The 17,067-nt window shown below is 51.4% G+C and overlaps 1 protein-coding gene across 9 annotated transcripts in view; it reads left to right on the forward strand.

Annotated features, from left to right (window-relative positions):
• Positions 1-17,067, forward strand: part of PLXDC1 (plexin domain containing 1) — an 87,139-nt gene that overhangs the window by 1,488 nt on the left and 68,584 nt on the right. For 4 of the 9 annotated variants that reach the window (XM_034941976.3, XM_055102289.2, XM_063599100.1 and 1 more), the window contains exons 1-2: positions 899-1,568; positions 13,077-13,255. In XM_034941976.3, coding sequence (XP_034797867.2) covers positions 1,493-1,568; positions 13,077-13,255 — 255 coding nt within the window. In that variant the 5' untranslated portion in view covers positions 899-1,492. Of the gene's footprint in view, positions 1-4; positions 372-888; positions 1,569-13,076; positions 13,256-17,067 lie in introns of those variants that run through there. The other 5 variants (XM_063599101.1, XM_034941977.3, XM_063599105.1 and 2 more) reach the window with 3 other exon arrangements.

A 17,067-nucleotide genomic window follows, 5' to 3' on the forward strand; every position in this document is an offset into this window, starting at 1 on the left:
AGGGGACATTGGGTTTAGGGCTGGAGGAGGTAGTCTCTGGGACTCTGGGCCCGGCGGAAGGAGGAACCGGCGTTCTAAGAGATTAGAGAGCCTTTAGTTGTTTCCTTTCTTAGGTGTTTTTTTTTTTCTTTTTTTTTCTTTTTTTTTAACCTCAGTGCCACGGAATCCGTCTCTTCCAGCCCACAGTGTACCTTCTCCTGTCCCCACCCATATCCCTCCTCCTGGAAAATTTCTCCAATGGCGCTCAGCGTTCGCACCCTTCCTCTCCGCGGTTTTCTAGTCCCTAGGCCCAGCCCACTAGAAGCCAGGATGCCCCCTCACCCCGTTTCCCACTCTCCAGCGCCCCAGCTCCTTGCCGTCACAAGAACGAAGTAGGTCAGGGGAGGGAAGAGGCATCTTCGTGTCCTGACCTGATTCCTTGCCGTCTATTAAATATCCTACATTGCGGGTATTTTTATTCTGTCCTGGAAGAAAAAATAAAAAGATTATCTATCCCCAGAGCCTGTTAGAAGGTGGTGGCAGGTGGGGTGAGCCATTTCCTCGTCTGGGGCTGGCTCTGAAGATTGATTGGGTCTGGCCCTGAGTAGGCCTGGAGACCCCAGAGAGGCAGGAGGCCTGGGTTACCTACTCGTGGGGAGGGGTCCAGACTGCTGCAGAGTAAGGGGTAGCCAGGCCCCCTCCACCCTCACGTCTGCTAGGCTTGGGGGGCAAATCGGTGCTGGAAATGGGGGGTGGAGGGATAAGGTGGAGTCATGGAAGGGGGGTGGGATTCAGGCCCCTCTTGGGGAGAAAAGCTGGGGGTCTTTGCTGCAGGGGGAGATTTCTGGGGGTGGGGGCTGGAGGACAAAGCATCAGAGACGCACAGAATTCCGAAGAACAGCTCAGGAAGTCGCAGAGCTTGGAGGAGCTGGGGGCGGGGGACAGGCAGGGGCCCGTGACCCAGGGATGGGGCGCCTGTCCCTTCCAAGGGTCCAGTCCTCGGGCCTTCTCTCTGCAGCTTTCCCGGCGGAACGGAGGAGGGAAAGGGAGCCAGGAGCTCAGTGAGGAGCGCGGGGCGGCTGATGCTTCTAGGGGTTCTCTCAGCCCGAGGGGCTCCCGCCCTGTCCCCTACTCTGCACCCCTTGCCTTGGGAGCGGCTGCAGGAGCTCTAGGGGAGCGCTCCGGTAGGGCTGAGGGCAGGCGCCGGGAGAGCCCCCAAAGACGCCGCGCCCCCCGCCCCGCCCCCTGCCCCAGCTCCCCCCCACCCCCACCGACCCAGCGGCCGACCCAGCGGCCCCCCCAGCTCCCCGCCTGCTCCCGGAGGCCGCAGCCTCCCGCTCCGCTCGCGCTCTCGCCGCTTCTGCCGGCTCGCCCGGCCCCGCGCTCCGCCGTCTCCTCGCCGCCCGCCCCTCCGCCAGCCCCGGGGACCGTGCGGCCGCAGCCTGAGCCAGGGCCCCCTCCCTCGTCAGGACCGGGGCAGCAAGCAGGCCGGGGGCAGGTCCGGGCACCCACCATGCGAGGCGAGCTCTGGCTCCTGGTGCTGGTGCTCAGGGAGGCTGCCCGGGCGCTAAGCCCCCAGCCCGGAGCAGGTAGGACTGGCGGGAGCCGGCCCGGGTGGGCCGGGGGCGGGGAGGGACGGGCAGGCAGGTGTGGGCATGGGCAGGTGTGGACGGCCTGGCGATGTCCGCGAGGGGGGCATTGTCCGCAGGAGGCCAGGAGCGCTGTGGGCTGTGGGCAGGTGGATAGGGACCCCACTTTCCCAAACACATAGGGTGTGTGAGTGACGGTGGAGACACCGATGCCCGGACCTCTCCTTCTCTCCTGGAAGGATACTGGAGGGACCTTAGGAGAGGGGGCTCTATGTGGCCATGGGCTCTGAAAGGGGACAGCGGGAGAGTCATCAGGACCCCTGATCACCCCAGGCAAGGCTGAATTCTGATGAGATGGGAGCCTGGGGAGGCCCCTGCCCCAGCCATGCCTTCTTTTCCTCTTTTCTGCCACACCCCCGACCCCAAAGCTGATCCAGGCTAGGGATAGGTGGGAGCAGCCAGGGGGATGGTGGGGACACAGCGTCTCTGCCTGGGAAGGCAGCAGCCATTCGGTCACCTTCCCTTGCCTATTTGGTGTCAGTAGAGAGGCAGTGGGCCCAGGAAGAAGCAACTTGCTGCTTCTGCACCCCCAGCCTCAAGAGTCCCCCTCCTCACACCTGCTCCCATTTGCCCTGGCAGCCTTTGGCTTTCAGCTACTCTGGCTCTAGATGGGGCACTGGGGTAGGGGGTGGAGGGAGGCGTCCCATTCTGCACACTCCTCTTCCCCCCTACCAGTTCTCCAAACTCATCTCTCCCACCTGGAAGTCCTTTCTGAGATCTACCTGGAATCCCTCATGGTATAATTTTCATAGTCTCTGTTCTCCCCTAAGCACCTAGACTTTCTCTGGGGTTGGGGAGATGGGTAATTTGCAGCCTGGCCCCTCAGCAGAGATGATTAAGAAGATAGAGACCTGTGCATCATTGGCATGGGTGCCCCTCAGGTGGGGTGAGGGAGGCGCTGTTGAGGTGAGTGCTGTGGTTGACCTGCTGTGTCTCAGGGGTGTGCTGGCACCAGGCACAGTGTCAGTGGCAATGTTCTTGACTTTAATGGTCCCAGCATGTAGCTGAGACAGACCTGGGTCCCTATTGAGAAGAAGAGTATGTGGGGGGTGGGACGGGAAGGAGGCTGACAGTGGGAAGTGTGGGCAGAGGGCAGTGGAGCTGACGAACCGAGAAGCTGCTGGTGAGAACCACCAATTTTCAGGGAGACCACACAGAGGGTGGCCAGAGACGTGGCTTCTAGTCCCACCATCTCACTTGCTGTGTGACTTTAGGCAAATTACTTTCTCTCTCTGGACCTATTTTTGCATTTATAAAGTGAGGCTGTTGGTAAAATCTTTGACTCTTGTGCGTGGAATAATGAAGGATCTTTTATAATTGCTTTTCCTTTTCATATTTGTTAGGGTCTTTATGGGTAACTGATACTTTAAAAAAATCAAGGTAAACAGGACAGAGTTGGATATGTTATGAATAATTTCTGGGCTCCTTTGAATCCTCAACCTGGTGTGATCTTCTGAACTCTGGGTGTAACAGAGTTTATGAGGGGAGGATCTGAACCTTTGGCTGGATTGTGTGAACCACAGAGAGCGCTAGGGAAGGGGGAATTGGGAGTTAACAAGGATGGGCTGGGAGATAGGCCAGACCCGGGCCTGGCTGAGGGCGGCCCCTTCAGAGTAGGGTTGGGGTAGTAGACGGTTGAGGAGACCAGGACGAGTGGGGCAGGCAGAGACTTGAATCACTTCTCTAAGTAGAGGCCACCCTGTCTTCTTGGCTTTGACAGAGATTGAGCCAGGAGAAATGCACTTTTTCTGCAGCAGGAGGGATAGAGGTTAGACTTAAGGAATCTGTAAGAAGCCAGAGGCGGCAGCTGTTGACTCCCAGTCCGGTGCCCTTTTCACAGGCCAGGTGGGATTTCACAGGCAGGAGGACCTATGAGGAGGAAGCGGGTGTCTGGGGAGGCCAGATGTAGGAGAAGGACATTCTGGGGGAGAGTTGCTAAGGAGGGGCAGCCTGACCTGATTGATGGCGGAGTTGTTGTGACCAGTGGAAGGGCAGCTGGGAGCAGGACCTGAAGAGATGCTAGCATCCTTCCCCAAGGCTCTGGGTTTGCGGGGCTGGTGGGGGGCCTTGGGAAGTAGCTGAGATCTCCCCTCGCTCCTGATGGACAGGCTTGTTTGGTAGAGCCTTGAAACCTCATCTATCATTAGAACAGCAGCAGCAGAGAGATGAGTGGCCCAAAGATAGAGTCAGACAGCAGGGGAGACCAGGCTGACAGACAGGAAGATGGCCTTGGGGTGCAGAGCAGGGGCCCGGGGAACTGACAGTCTGGTCAGATGGAACCAGAGGTGCATATGACAGATAAAGAAGAGGCAGCGAGAGTTGGCATCCTGGCCTGGGAGTCCTGCAGGAGGCCAGGCTCAATACCAACTACTGGTGACCCTGACAGCTTCCTCCTTTCTCTGAGGAAGGTTTCCCCGTCTATAAAATGGGGGCTTGCACCAGTCGTGGTGGCTCATGCTTGTGATCCTAACACTTTGGGAGGCTGAGGTGGGAGGATAGCTTTAGACCAGGAGTTTGAGACCAGCCTGGGCAAAATAGTGAGACCCCATGTCTATAAATGATTTAGGCCAGGCAGGGTGGCTCATGCCTGTAATCCCAGCACTTTGGGAGGCCGAGGCCGGCGGATCACCTGAGGTCAGGAGTTTGAGACCAGCCTGGCTAACATGGTGAAACCCCGTCTCTACTAAATATACAAAAATTAGTATATTTAGTATTATTATTAATATTAGTATATTAGTAAAAATTAGCCAGGCGTGGTGGTGCATGCCTGTAATCTCAGTTACTCAGGAAGCTGAGGCAGGAGAATAGCTTGAACCCGAGAGGCAGAGGTTATAGTGAGCTGAGATCGCACCACTGCACTCCAGCCTGGGCAACAGAGTGAGACTCTGTCAAAAAAAAAAAATTAAAATTAAAATAAAAAATTAGCTGGGCATGGCGGTGTGCGCCTGTAGTCCCAGGTACTCGGAAGGCTGAGGCAGGAGGATCGTTTGAGCCCAGGAACTGGAGGCTGCAGTGAGCTATGATCATGCCACATAGTGAGGGCAGCATAGCGAGGTCCCATCTTTTTTTAAAAAAAGGAGGGAAGGAGGTTGGACCAAATTGTCTCTAGGGCTCCAACAACCTGAGACTAAAATGCGAACTTATGGAGGTCAGGCAGCCCCTCCCTCATCCCACCATCTTCTCTAGCTCTCCCCAGATTCACCCCTTAACCCACTCCAGCTGCCGTCCCCTCCGATCGACAGATAACTAGCTGGCTTCTTCTCATTCAGGTCTTAATCAGCTCAAGGGGACCCTCCTCAGAGAGGCCCACCTCATGGCTCTGTGTAGAGTAGCAACAACCCCAACCCTTTCCTCTGTCTGATTTTCTTCATAGCCCTTACCAAATAATTCATTTTGTATGTCTCCATGAAGAAAACTAGACTCTTCCTGGGTACAGGGCTTGTGTCCCCCCAGCACCCAGCACAGTGCCTGGGACTCAATAAAAGTGTATTGAATGAATGAGTGAGTGACTGAGTGAGTATATCAGAGGTGACACAGATCCCAGACTCTCCCCTCAAGGGACACACATAGAGAGCTGAACTCTTCTTGCTGTCCCTCCCTTCCCCTCCCCTCCCCTTCCCTCCCTCCCTCTTCCCTTCTGCTACCTGGTGGTCCCTCCCTGCACTTCCTTTGACTCCTTCCCTCTCCCCAGGTGAGGGTCCTCAGTGGGTCCCTGCCTGCCAGAGGAAAGGGAGAGGGTATGGTTAGGGGCTTTGTAACTTGGAGGCAGGATTTCAGTTTAGGGTTTGGAGCCTTCCCTGGCCCCTCTGAAAGCTGGTCCTGTGACCCTAACCGGTGTGTTGCCCGCGGTGCAGCAAGTTGACACACCAACACCGAGGGTGCAGCAGAGAAAGAGTTTCATCATCGTGGGGCAGCATTTGGGGCTAGAGGTTTTATGGGGTTTGGGGTGGGGTGGCCAAGGTGTGGGAATTGTTAATTGGTTGAAGAGTGCATGAAGAAATAAAGAAACTGCATTCTCATGTTAAATCAGTTCCTCGGCTGGGCGCGGTGGCCCATGCCTGTAATCCCAGCACTTTGGGAGGTCGAGGTGGGTGGATCACAAGGTCAGGAGTTCAAGACCAGCCTGGCCAATATGGTGAAACCCTGTCTCTACTAAAAACACAAGAAAATTAGCTCGGCGTGGTGGTATATGCCTGTAATCCCAGCTACTCGGGAGGCTGAGGCAGGAGAATTGCTTGAATCCGGGAGGCAGAGGTTGCAGTGAGCCGAGATCGTGCCACTACACTCCAGCCTGGGTGACAGAGCGAGACTCCGTCTCAAAAAAAAAAAAAAATCAGTTCCTGTCTGAGGGTCTTCGAATTGGCCCTTCTGCTGGAATTCAGGATCCGAAAACCATCTTAATCCTTGTTTTTTTTTTTTCTTTTTTGAGACAGGGTCTCACTCTGTTGTTCAGGCTGGAGTGCAGTGGTGTGATCATAGCTCACTGCTGCCTCAACTTCCTGGGCTCAAGTGATCCTCCTGCCTCTGCTTCCTGAGTAGCTGGGACTGCAGGCATGCACCACCACACCTGGCTAATTTTTAAAAATTTATTATTAATAATAAATTAAATTTTATAATACCTTTTTTTATTATAAAAAAGACAAGGTCTTGCCATGTTGCCCAGGCTGATCTCCAACTCCTGGGCTCAGGTAATCCTCCTGTCTTGGCCTTCCAAAGTGCTGGGACTACAGGCATGAGCCACCATGTCCAGACTTTAAAAAAAATTTTTAGTAGAGATGGGGTCTTGCTATGTTGTCCAGTCTGGTCTCGAACTCCTGGACTCAAGTGATCCCACCACCTCACCCTCCCAAAGTGCTGGGATTATAGGCATGAGCCACTGCACCTGGCCTTAAACAATTCTTAAATAAAAGCTGGCCAGGCGTGGTGGCTCATGCCTATAATCCCAGCACTTTGGGAGGCCGAGGCGGGAGCATCATTTGAGGTCAGGAGCTCAAGACTAGCCTGGCCAACATGGTGAAACCCTATCTCTGCTAAAAATATAAAAATTAGCTGGGTGTGGTGGCACACTCCTGTAGTCCCAGCTACTTGGGATGGTGAGGCAGGAGAATTGCTTGAACCCGAGAGGTGGAGGTTGCAGGGAGCTGAGATCACACCAATGTACTCCAGCCTGGGTGACATAGCGAGATTCCCTCTCAAAAAAAAAAAAAAAAGGAATGGGCCAAAGTGCGGCCTGATTAATGCTTAATTACTCCTATACTTCTGCCCAGAACCCGGCATGTAATTCTTGTTAACCCTGAGAAGACGGTTTCAGTCCTCATGTGAAACCCAGGGAAGGCAGGGCGACTTGCTGGGTGCTCTGTGTATATGATTTTGTTAAAGTGTCAAACCTACCAAGTTTATGTTTTATCAGCCCCATCTCACAGATGAGGAAACTGAGTCTTAGAGAGTGTATGTAATTTGTCCAATGTCGTAGTTAGTAGGTGGTAGATTCAGGGTTCAACGTCTAGCTTGTCTGATTCCAAACCTGTGTTGTTTTACTGCTCTGATACTACAATGAAGTTCCAAGGGAAGGGTGTTTCCAGTTTGGTGTATCTCAGGTACTCAGGGCATTTAAAGATGCTCTCCCTTCCCTCCCCTCCCCTCGCCTCCTTTCTCTTCTCCTCTTTTTCTCAGCCTGTGGGACAGGATGAGCCAGGGACAGGTGAGCTGGAAGCCGGAGAGAGATGGAATCAAGTTCACCCTCTAGGTGGCTTGTCCTGGCTATGGTGGGGGAGATTAGCTCTAGGGCATTAAGGGTGGAGGCTGACCCAAGATAGAGGCTGTGGTAACCTGAGCTATGGGGTGGCCCAGGGCTGGGATGCCAAGTTTGGGTGTTGGGTGAGATGAGGATAGCTTGGCCCAGGCTCTGGGCCCGCACAACCTGGCCTCCTGAAGTCAGCCCCATTCCCCCTTGCCCTGAAATGGGACCAGTGCCAGCTGAGGGGACTGGGACGCTACTGCTGGGCTGTACCCTGCATGCTGGGGGACACAGTCTCCCAGGGAAGCTCTCAGGTTCAGGCCCAGTGGCAGCCTGAGTAGGGCCCTCCAAGAACCTAGCCCACATGCCAGCCCCACCCCGGGGCTGCCCCTGCACGCTGGGAAACAGTGGGGATTGTTGGTCACTTTTTACTGCACTTTCTGTGGTTCTGAGTAGGCTCTGGAGCCAGCCTGCCTGAGTTCAGATCCTGCCATGGACTGGTTCTCTGACCTTGGGAGGTTCCTTAACGTCTTTGTGCCTCAGTTTCTCCATTTGTAAAATGGATTTTAAACTAGTAACTATTTCATGGGATTATTATGGGGATTAAGGGGGTGAATGTGTTTAAAGCCCCTGGAATAGTGCTAGCACAGAGCAGCATTCTCTGAAAGTCAGCTATCATTTTTATTACTAGGGTGATTATTATGGCATCCCACTGGACTGCACACTACTTGGGGCCGTGAGTGAGTGAATCAATGAATGAACAGCTTGTGTTCCGGAAGCTCCTTGGCAACACATGCAGGCGGGTGCTCTCACACATGCAGGCGGGGAACGGGTCCAGGGAAAATGGAGCTCTCTCCAGTGGAAGGCAGGTGGGGTGAGGAGTGGCTGAGGGTTGGGCAGGTGTCCAACTTGTGTGTGAGCACATACGGGAAGGCCGAGGCTTTCAGGCAAGTCTTTGTGAGCATGTGCACAGGCACGTGGGCCCCTGCACATACACGTGAGCAACCAGCTGTGTTGGGTTCTTTCATGAGTCGTGGGGATGACGTCCTGTCCCAGGCAACAGGGAAGGAAGGGTGGCCAGGAAACAGATGTAGTATGGGTTGGAAGAGTAAGATTCAGGGCTAGGCCAGGGTAGGCCAGGGTCCTGGTCAAGCTCCCTCTTTCATGGACTCTTTACCTCTTACCCTGGCCTGAGCTCTCTATAAAACCTCATTTGTGTTTCTCACTTGACGCTTATGGCAGCCTGTACTGTGGGCACCATCGTCAAATCCATTTGAGTCACTAGGGAGCTGAGGATTAGAGAGGAAAACTGATGGGGCTAAGGTCCCATAACCTGTGAGTGGCAAGACTGGGTGTCGAGGTCAACCCAGTGTCTCTTCCCTGGCCACCCCCAGCTGGGCCCCCTCCCTGTCCTTCCCCGTGCTGCAGGCCTCCACCATCCCGCCTCCTGTCTCGGCTCCAGGTTTGTGAATCCTGAAGATCCCCAACACTCCTCTCTGGGCCGTTGAGCCCCTCCACTTGTTCACTACCCACTCTATCCTGTTCTGGCTCCTGCCCAGGCCCCAGGGCTGCTTGCAGGAAGACCTGGGGAGCTGGGCAGAGCAGCCCAGCACAAACAGCTCTGTCTCCAGAAGCAGCTGTGGGCCCCACCCAAGAGAGACCAGACAGCCCTGGCTTGGGCCTGGGCAGTGGGCAGGCTGCCTTCCCAGCCCTGGACTCAGGTCCATCTGTGGGCAGCCAGTGGGCATCTTGGGGAAGGGGTCTGGGGACTGCCCTCCTCCCCACGTGCTCCAGCAGCATCTGGTTGCTATTAGGGGCAGAGAAGTGAGAGGGGGCCGGCAAGGGTCCAGTAGGCGCCAGCAGCCAAGAATGACTTAATTGGATACAATGTCTAATGACAAAGCAGGGCCCCACAGCAGAGTTCTGGCCTCAGGCCTGGGCCTGGGCCTGGCCAAGCCTGGTCTCAACCTCTGTCCTTGCTGGCTCCCAGGAGCTACCCTATGCACTGTGTCCTCAATTCTGCAGTGATGGAGCACCTGCTGTTTGCTGGACATGCCAAATTTGAAGAAGGTGGAGAGAATCCTGGGGGAACTCAAATTTACCAGGCAGATAGGCACATAGTTGCACACGTAGGTGCTCTAGGAGAGGGAGAGCCACATCCAGGAGCTCTGGGGAGTGGGCTGGGGGAAGGCAGAGGTTGAGACAGGTATCTGACACAGGGTGGGCCTGAAATGGATGAGGGTCATAGGTGGGGAATGTCAGATCCACCTATCTGATGGTCTGTTCTCATATATACATCCATAGTAGGTGTGACCATTAGAATGACAATAAAAGCCACAGCTTTGGGGGGCATAAATCTTTTTGAAGTGGAAAAGGATGGTTTTTGTGTTGTTTATTTATTTATTTGGAGAAGGAGTTTCGCTTTTTTGCCCAGGCTGGAGTACAGTGGCGCAATCTCGGCTCACTGCAACCTCTGCCTCCCAGGTTCAAGCAATTCTCCTGCCTCAGCCTCCCGAGTAGCTGGGATTATGGGTGCCCGCCACCATGCCCGGCTAATTTTTGTATTTTTAGTAGAGACGGGGTTTCGCCATGTTGGCCAGGCTGGTCTCGAATTCCTGACCTCAGGTGATCCACCCACCTCAGCCTCCCAAAGTGCTAGGATTATAGGTGTGAGCCACCACGCCCGGCCTTTTGTTAGAACTAATTTAACAGACCTGGTGCAGTGGCTCACGCTTATAATCCCACCACTTTGGGAGGCCAAGGTGGAAGGACTGCTAGAGCCCTGGAGTTCAAGGCCAGTGTAGGCAACATGGTGAAACCCAGCCTCTACGAAAAATACAAAATAAAATAATAATAACTAGCCGGGTGTGGTGGCATGCAACTGTAGTACCAGCTACTCAGAAGGCTGAGGTGGGAGGATTGCTTGAGCCTGAGAGGTCAAGCGTACAGTGAGCTGTGATTGTGCCACTGCACTCCAGCCTGCATGCTAGAGTGAGACCCTGTCTCAAAAAAAGCATGAATTTAACAACCTAGAGGGAACTGGAGAGGAGATCATGGAACCTAAAGCCATTTCGCAACCTCCAGAAATGGAGGTTCGCATGGCCGCGAAATGGCCTGTGTGTAGTCACTTTCCAATCCTGTGCCCATGGCAGACGTTGCTTATTGATCTTCACAGTCCTTCCTGCTAAATACAAGAGGAGCCTTTGCATTCTCAGTTGGAGTGCCTCTGGCTGTCACGAATGGATTGCAGATGGCATGTGATATGAAACCTATTTGCCATCCTAGACAGTATCTAGGTAGTGATAGGAGTAAAACAGTAAAAAATTACCCCTCCCTCAATGGGGCAAGGGAGGGGTAATTTTATTCCCCAGGGGATATTTGGCAATGTTTGGAGACATTTTTCATTGTCCCAGCCTGGGATGGGGAGGAGCGTGGTGCTATTGGCATTTAGTGAGCAGGGGCCAAGGCTGCTGCTGCTAAACATCTTACAGAGCACTGGAGAGTTCCCGCATAACAATGAATTATCCAGTCCAATAACAATCCAATTTAAAAACAGGAAAAAGATTTAAATAGACATTTCTCCAAAGAAGATATACAAATGGCCCACAAGCATATGAAAAGATGTTCGGCATCACTAATCATCAGGGAAATGCCAATTTATAAAAACGATGAGATATAACCTCATACCTGTTAGGATGGCTACTATAAAAAAAACAGAAAATAACAAGTATTGGCAAGAATGTGGAGAGATTGGAACCCATGTGCACGGTTGGTGGGAATGTAAAATGGTCCAGCCATTTTACATGGAAAACATTTTATATGGAAAACAGTATGACAATTCCTCAAAAAATTAGAAATAGAATTACCATACAACCTAGCAATTCCGCTTCTGGGTATATATCCAAAAGAATTGAAGGCCAGGTCTCAAAGAGATATTTGTACACCCATGTTTGTAGCAGCATTGTTCACAATAGCTAAAACGTGGAAGCAAAACAGACATCCATTGATAGTTGAGTGGGTTAGCAAAATGTGGTATATCCACACAATGGAATATTATTCAGCCTTCAAAAGGAAGTCAATTCTGCCATATGCTACGACATGAATGAACCTTGAATTTATTATGCTAAGTGAAATAAGCCAATCACAAAAAGACAAATATAGTATGATTCCATTTATATGAGATACTTAGAGTAGTCAAAATCATAGATACAGGCTGCGCGCTGTGGCTCATATCTGTAATCCCAGCACCTTGGGAGCCAAGGCAGGAAAATTGCTTGAGACCAGGAATTCAAGACCAACCACCCTGAACAAAATAGTGAGACCCTGTCTCTATAAAAAGTAAAAAGATTAGCTGGGCATGGTGGCGCATGCCTATAGTCCCAGCTACTTAGGAGGCTGAGGTGGGAGGATCGCATGAGCCCAGCAGTTGGAGGCTGCAGTGAGCTATGATCGCACCACTACTCCCCAGCCTGGGTGACAGAGCAAGGCCCCATCTCTTAAATAAAATAAAATAACAGGGGTGAATAGGGAGTTATTATTTAACGGGTACAGAATTTTAGTTTTACAAGGTGAAAAGAGTTATGCAGATAGATGGTGGTGATGGTCATACAACATTAGGAATGTATTTAATGTTACTGAATTGTACACTTGGAAATGGTTAGATGGCAAATTTTGTTATGTGTATTTTGCCACAATAAAAAAATTGGAAAAGGAATTATCCAGTCCAAATGTCAATAGTACCGAGGTTGAGAAGCCCTGAACGAAAAGAACTCTCTGGCTTCTAGTCCCCTGACCCCACTGGGAAATAGGATTATGTGCCATTTCTGCCAGAGAAATAAGAAACTGGTTTGGAAGGCTCAACGGCAATGGTTCTCACCCTTGCCTGCAGAGTTAAGTCCAAGACTCCTCAAAATCTCCCCTGAGGCTCTTTTAAGAAATCGAGGCTAGGCGCGGTGGCTCACGCCTGTAATCCCAGCACTTTGGGAGGCCGAGACGGGCGGATCACGAGGTCAGGAGATCGAGACCATCCTGGCTAACACGGTGAAACTTCGTCTCTATTAAAAACACAAAAAATTAGCTGGGCGCGGTAGCGGGCGCCTGTAGTCCCAGCTACTCGGGAGGCTGAGGCAGGAGAATGGCGTGAACCCTGGAGGCGGAGCTTGCAGGGAGCGGAGCTCGGGCCACTGCACTCCAGCCTGGGTGACAGAGTGAGACTCCATTTCAAAAAAAAAAAAGAAAAGAAATTGAATGCCCAGGCTACACCATAGACCAGTTACAAGAGATCTCTAGGGTGGGACCCAGACATCAGGAACTTTTGAAGCTGTCCAGGTGACTCCAGTGTATAGCTGAGGTTGAGAATAATCACCCTTTGGAGGCAGATCAGCTTGGGTTTGAAACTTACCTGCATGCCTAACCCACTGCGTGACTTTTAACCTCTGAGCCTCTGGTTCTTGTTTGCAAAATGGAGAACATCCTAACTACTGCGGAGAGCTGGCATGAGGATTAAAAGGATATGTGCGAAGTGCTTGGCCTGGAGCTGGGCACGTGACTCTCAGTACACATTGGGTGTCTCCTGTCCTGGTAGTCAGTCAAGTGTCTGCAAAGTCTACAGTGGCATGGTGTTGGGGCCCTTGCAGAATAACTGGGCTGGATTCCCCTCCTGATCTTCATTCCGGACTGCTGGCACTCAGGTTTCTGTCCCCTTCTCCCAGGTCACGATGAGGGCCCAGGCTCTGGATGGGCTGCCAAAGGGACCGTGCGGGGCTGGAACCGGAGAGCCCGAGAGAGCCCTGGGCAGGTGTCAGAGCCGGACAGGACCCAGCTGAGCCAGGACCTGGGTGGGGGCACCCTGGCCATGGACACGCTGCCAGATAACAGGACCAGGGTGGTGGTGAGTGCTGGAGGAACATGGAGGGGGAGCGAAGTGGGGGTGGGGGAGGTCTCACCAGCTGCCCCAGGTGTGCTTGTCCTACATGCAAATCACATATCATTTGGGGTTGGCCCTGGAGGACAGGGTGGAGAGAAGAATCCCAGGGGAGGGGATGGAAGCAGGGCCCAGACTGGGTCATAAAATCACAGCATCTCAGCGTTTCATAGGCTGCCTACTCCCTCCTGGACCCAGAGACATCAAATGGCTTGTATCAGGATGCACAGCCTGACCACAGCATTCCTGATACTGGACTCTCCCATGACTTGGGGAAGAAAAAGCTGACAGTGGCATTATGAGTCACATCTCAGCTGCCAGATGGGGCCCTTCCCCACCCCATTTCTGCCCCATCTACAGACTGGGGCGCAAGAGGATTAATGGCTGCTTAGCCTAAGGGCTGGGCACTCAGCAGGGGGCTGAGTAGAGAAGGCAATTAGGGTGCAGCTCCTGGAGACAACCTCCTTGGCCTGGGGCAGTTCTGGGGTGCTGGCACAGGGAGGAGAGGCCTGGAGGGAGTGCTCTTCTCTCAGGGTTTCCAGGAGGCTCTTGGAAGCCTCGGTGTGTCTGGGGGTGAATCTATTAATATAATTGTGCGTTTCTGGGAATGGGTGTGTGTGTCATGGACGCTGGGTTCGCACCTGTGTCAGATGATTTTGTATATTATGTATGTGTACCTGTCTGTCACTGTGGGCTGTTTGTGGGTGTTTGTGATGAGCATGTGTAAGTGTGAGTGTGCCTGTGGCTGTGTGTGTAGGTGCCTGCGGCTGGGAGTGATGAGGGTGGATTCTTAGGACGCAAGAAGCAACAAGAGGACCTTCTTCTCAGTATAGATTTATTTTATATTTTAATAACTATTTTCTTAAATTAGTATGTGCTGACAGTTAAAAAAAAAAAAGGTTAAATAGTGCTAAAATCATAAAACAAAACAGCAGTCCTGCCCCTCCTCTCCCCTGGGGCCTGCCCCCTTCCCTTTCTCAGAAGGCTCTGTCTGGGCTGTTTCCTCTGGAGTTTACTTCCATATTTCCAAGGGATTTGCTTGTACTGTACTGCTACCTCTCTGTGCACTGGTTTTAGGCCGTACCTATTCATGGCCTGCTGCGGCTCAGGGAGATTTGGCTTTTGTATACTCCCGCTGAGCAACCTTTCACCCTGCCGCCCAATCTTCCTGTTCAATCCGTGTGCTCGGTTGTGGATTGTGAGGATCATGTACATAGTGTTCACTTCTAATCCAGGCAGGGTCATAACATTGTTTCTTTTCTTGTATGATTTTGGCTCTTCCTGGATCCTGGCCCCCTCTCCTGCCCTTGCTTACTTAGTTTTCTGTGCCTACCGTAGCTACATTTTCCTACACGTCCCCTAGCCTCAAATGTAATTTCCAGTGTGGGCTGGGCATGGTGGCCCACACCTGTAATCCTAGCACTTTGGGAGGCCCAGACGGGTGGATCGCTTGAGCTCAGGAGTTCCAGAATAGCCTAAGCAACATAGTGAGACCCACATCTCTAAAAAATTAAAACAAAAATTATCTGGATGTGGTGGTTTGCCCCTGTAGTCCCAGCTACTTGGGAGGCTAAGGCTGGAGGATTGCTTGAGCCTGGGTGGTCAAGGCTGTGCTGAGCTGTGACCTCACCAGCCTGGGAAAAAGAAGAAGACTCTGTCTCTGAAAAAATATAAAAGAAAGAAAAAAAGATAATTCAGGGTGGTCAAACCTGTCAGTTCCTTTATCCCCCCGAGAAACTTCTCTCCTGTCCTGCACTCCAATCCCGCCCAGCCACTGGCCTGCTGGTACCACGGGTGCCATCCTGGGGCCTCCCTTTCTGTTCGTCCTGGGAACCCCTTTGTCTCCCTCCTGTGTTGGATCCTCTGTTCCCTTGACCCTGTGTCTTCTCTTTCCTGCTTCATCCTTTTGTTTGTTTAGCTTGCTGGGAAAGGTTGCACAGAGGGAAAAATTCCCTTGAGAACGTGCATGTCTGAAGATGTCTTTATTCTGTCCTTTCATTTGACTGGTGGTTTGGCTGAATATAGAATTCTAGATTGAAAATAATTTACTTTTTCTTTTTTTTGAGATGGAGTCTCGCTCTGTCGCCAAGGCTGGAGTGCAGTGGCACAATCTTGGCTCATTGCAACCTCCTCCTCCTCCTGGGTTCAAGCGATTCTTCTACCTCAGCCTCCTGAGTAACTGGGATTACAGGTGTGTGCCACTATGCCCGGCTAATTTTTTGTGTTTTTAGTAGAGATGAGGTTTCACCATGTTGGCCAGGCTGGTCTCAAACTCCTGACCTCAAGTGATTTGCTAGCCTCTGCCTCCCAAAGTGCTGGGATTACAAGTGTAAGCCACCGCTCAAGGCCTTGAAAATAGTTTTCTTTCACAAGTTTGAAGGCATCTCTCCATTGTCTTCTGGCTTCTGATTCACTGTTCAGAGGCTTGGTGTGATTCTTATTTTTGACCTTTGTATATGCCGGTTTTCCCCTGACTTCTGGAAGCTCTCAGGGTACTCCCTGTAACTCCAGCATTCTGAAATTGCAGTGACATGCCCTTCTCTGGCTGTTTTTGTTTGCCATGCTGGACGTTGGGGGACTGTTTCAATCAAGAGACTTACATTTGTCAGTTCTGGAAAGCGTTTTTGCTTTATTTCTTTCAGATTTCTCCTTTCTACAATTCCTCATGGTTAGATGTCCATTTCTGGAATTGATCCTTCAATTTTTTCTTCTCTCTTCTGTTGTGCGTCTCTTTTGCATTTTTTGTTGTTTATTTGTTAGTGTGCTTGTTGTTCTTCTTTCTGGAGGATTTTCTCAATCTTATTTTCATAATGTCACTGATTTTTTTCTCTACTATCGTATTGTTAATTTCTAAGAGCTCTTTTTTATTTTCAGATTTATTTTTCTTTAACAAAAAAGCATCCTGTTCTTTTTTTGTGGATGTAATATCTTCTCTCTCTGAGGATATTAGAACAATTTTGAGATTTTTTTCCCCTCTGCTCTCTGCATTGTTTCTGTTACTGCTTTTTTCCTTGTATCTCAGGCTCTGAAATGGTTTGGAACCATGACTAAACCTGTATTTCTTTAAAACTTTGGGCCGGGCACGGTGGCTCACGCCTGTAATCCCAGCACTTTGGGAGGCTCGAGGTGGGAGGATCCCTTGAGGCCAGGAGTTGGAGACCAGCCTGGGCAACATAACGAGAACTTGCCTCTATAAAAAACATAATAAACTTTTGATATTCTGTTCATCAAAATATTATTTTTTTGTATTCATTTTGATTTTTTAAAATATTGCATTGAAGTATTCTCTATCTTGATTCCTGAGTTTTGGTGCCATCTTAGATGTTGTACCCAAGGTTGGTGCCTCCTCACCTCACCCTAGTTTGGGCTCCTAGTTTGAGGTGGAACTTCACGGGACATGGCATCACTCCCTTCCCAATCTGCCCTGTCTTCTTGATCCTGCAGAGCAAGGAGCAGGACTGCCATGGTGAGATGGTGGAGTGGAAGGACAGAGTAGGAGAGGCCCCTGATTAAGGAGACACCTGGCAGTTCATCCCTGACCCCACAGCTTTATTGGGCCATTGGTTGAATAACTGATAACCTGCTCAGGACCAGACACACAGATCAGAAGGATTATGTCCCAGTCTGCACAAAGAGGACCTTTCAGAAAAGAGCCATGGAGACTTAGATTTCTGGAAGCAATTGTTCGTGGGTGTTCGGAAAGGACAGTGGGGTTCATTAAGAGCCAGTATGGATTCAATAACGCCAGAGCTTAAAAAACACCACAAATTCTCAGGCTC

This window comes from Pan paniscus, chromosome 19, assembly GCF_029289425.2.
Source record: "Pan paniscus chromosome 19, NHGRI_mPanPan1-v2.0_pri, whole genome shotgun sequence".
Lineage (NCBI taxonomy): Eukaryota > Metazoa > Chordata > Mammalia > Primates > Hominidae > Pan > Pan paniscus.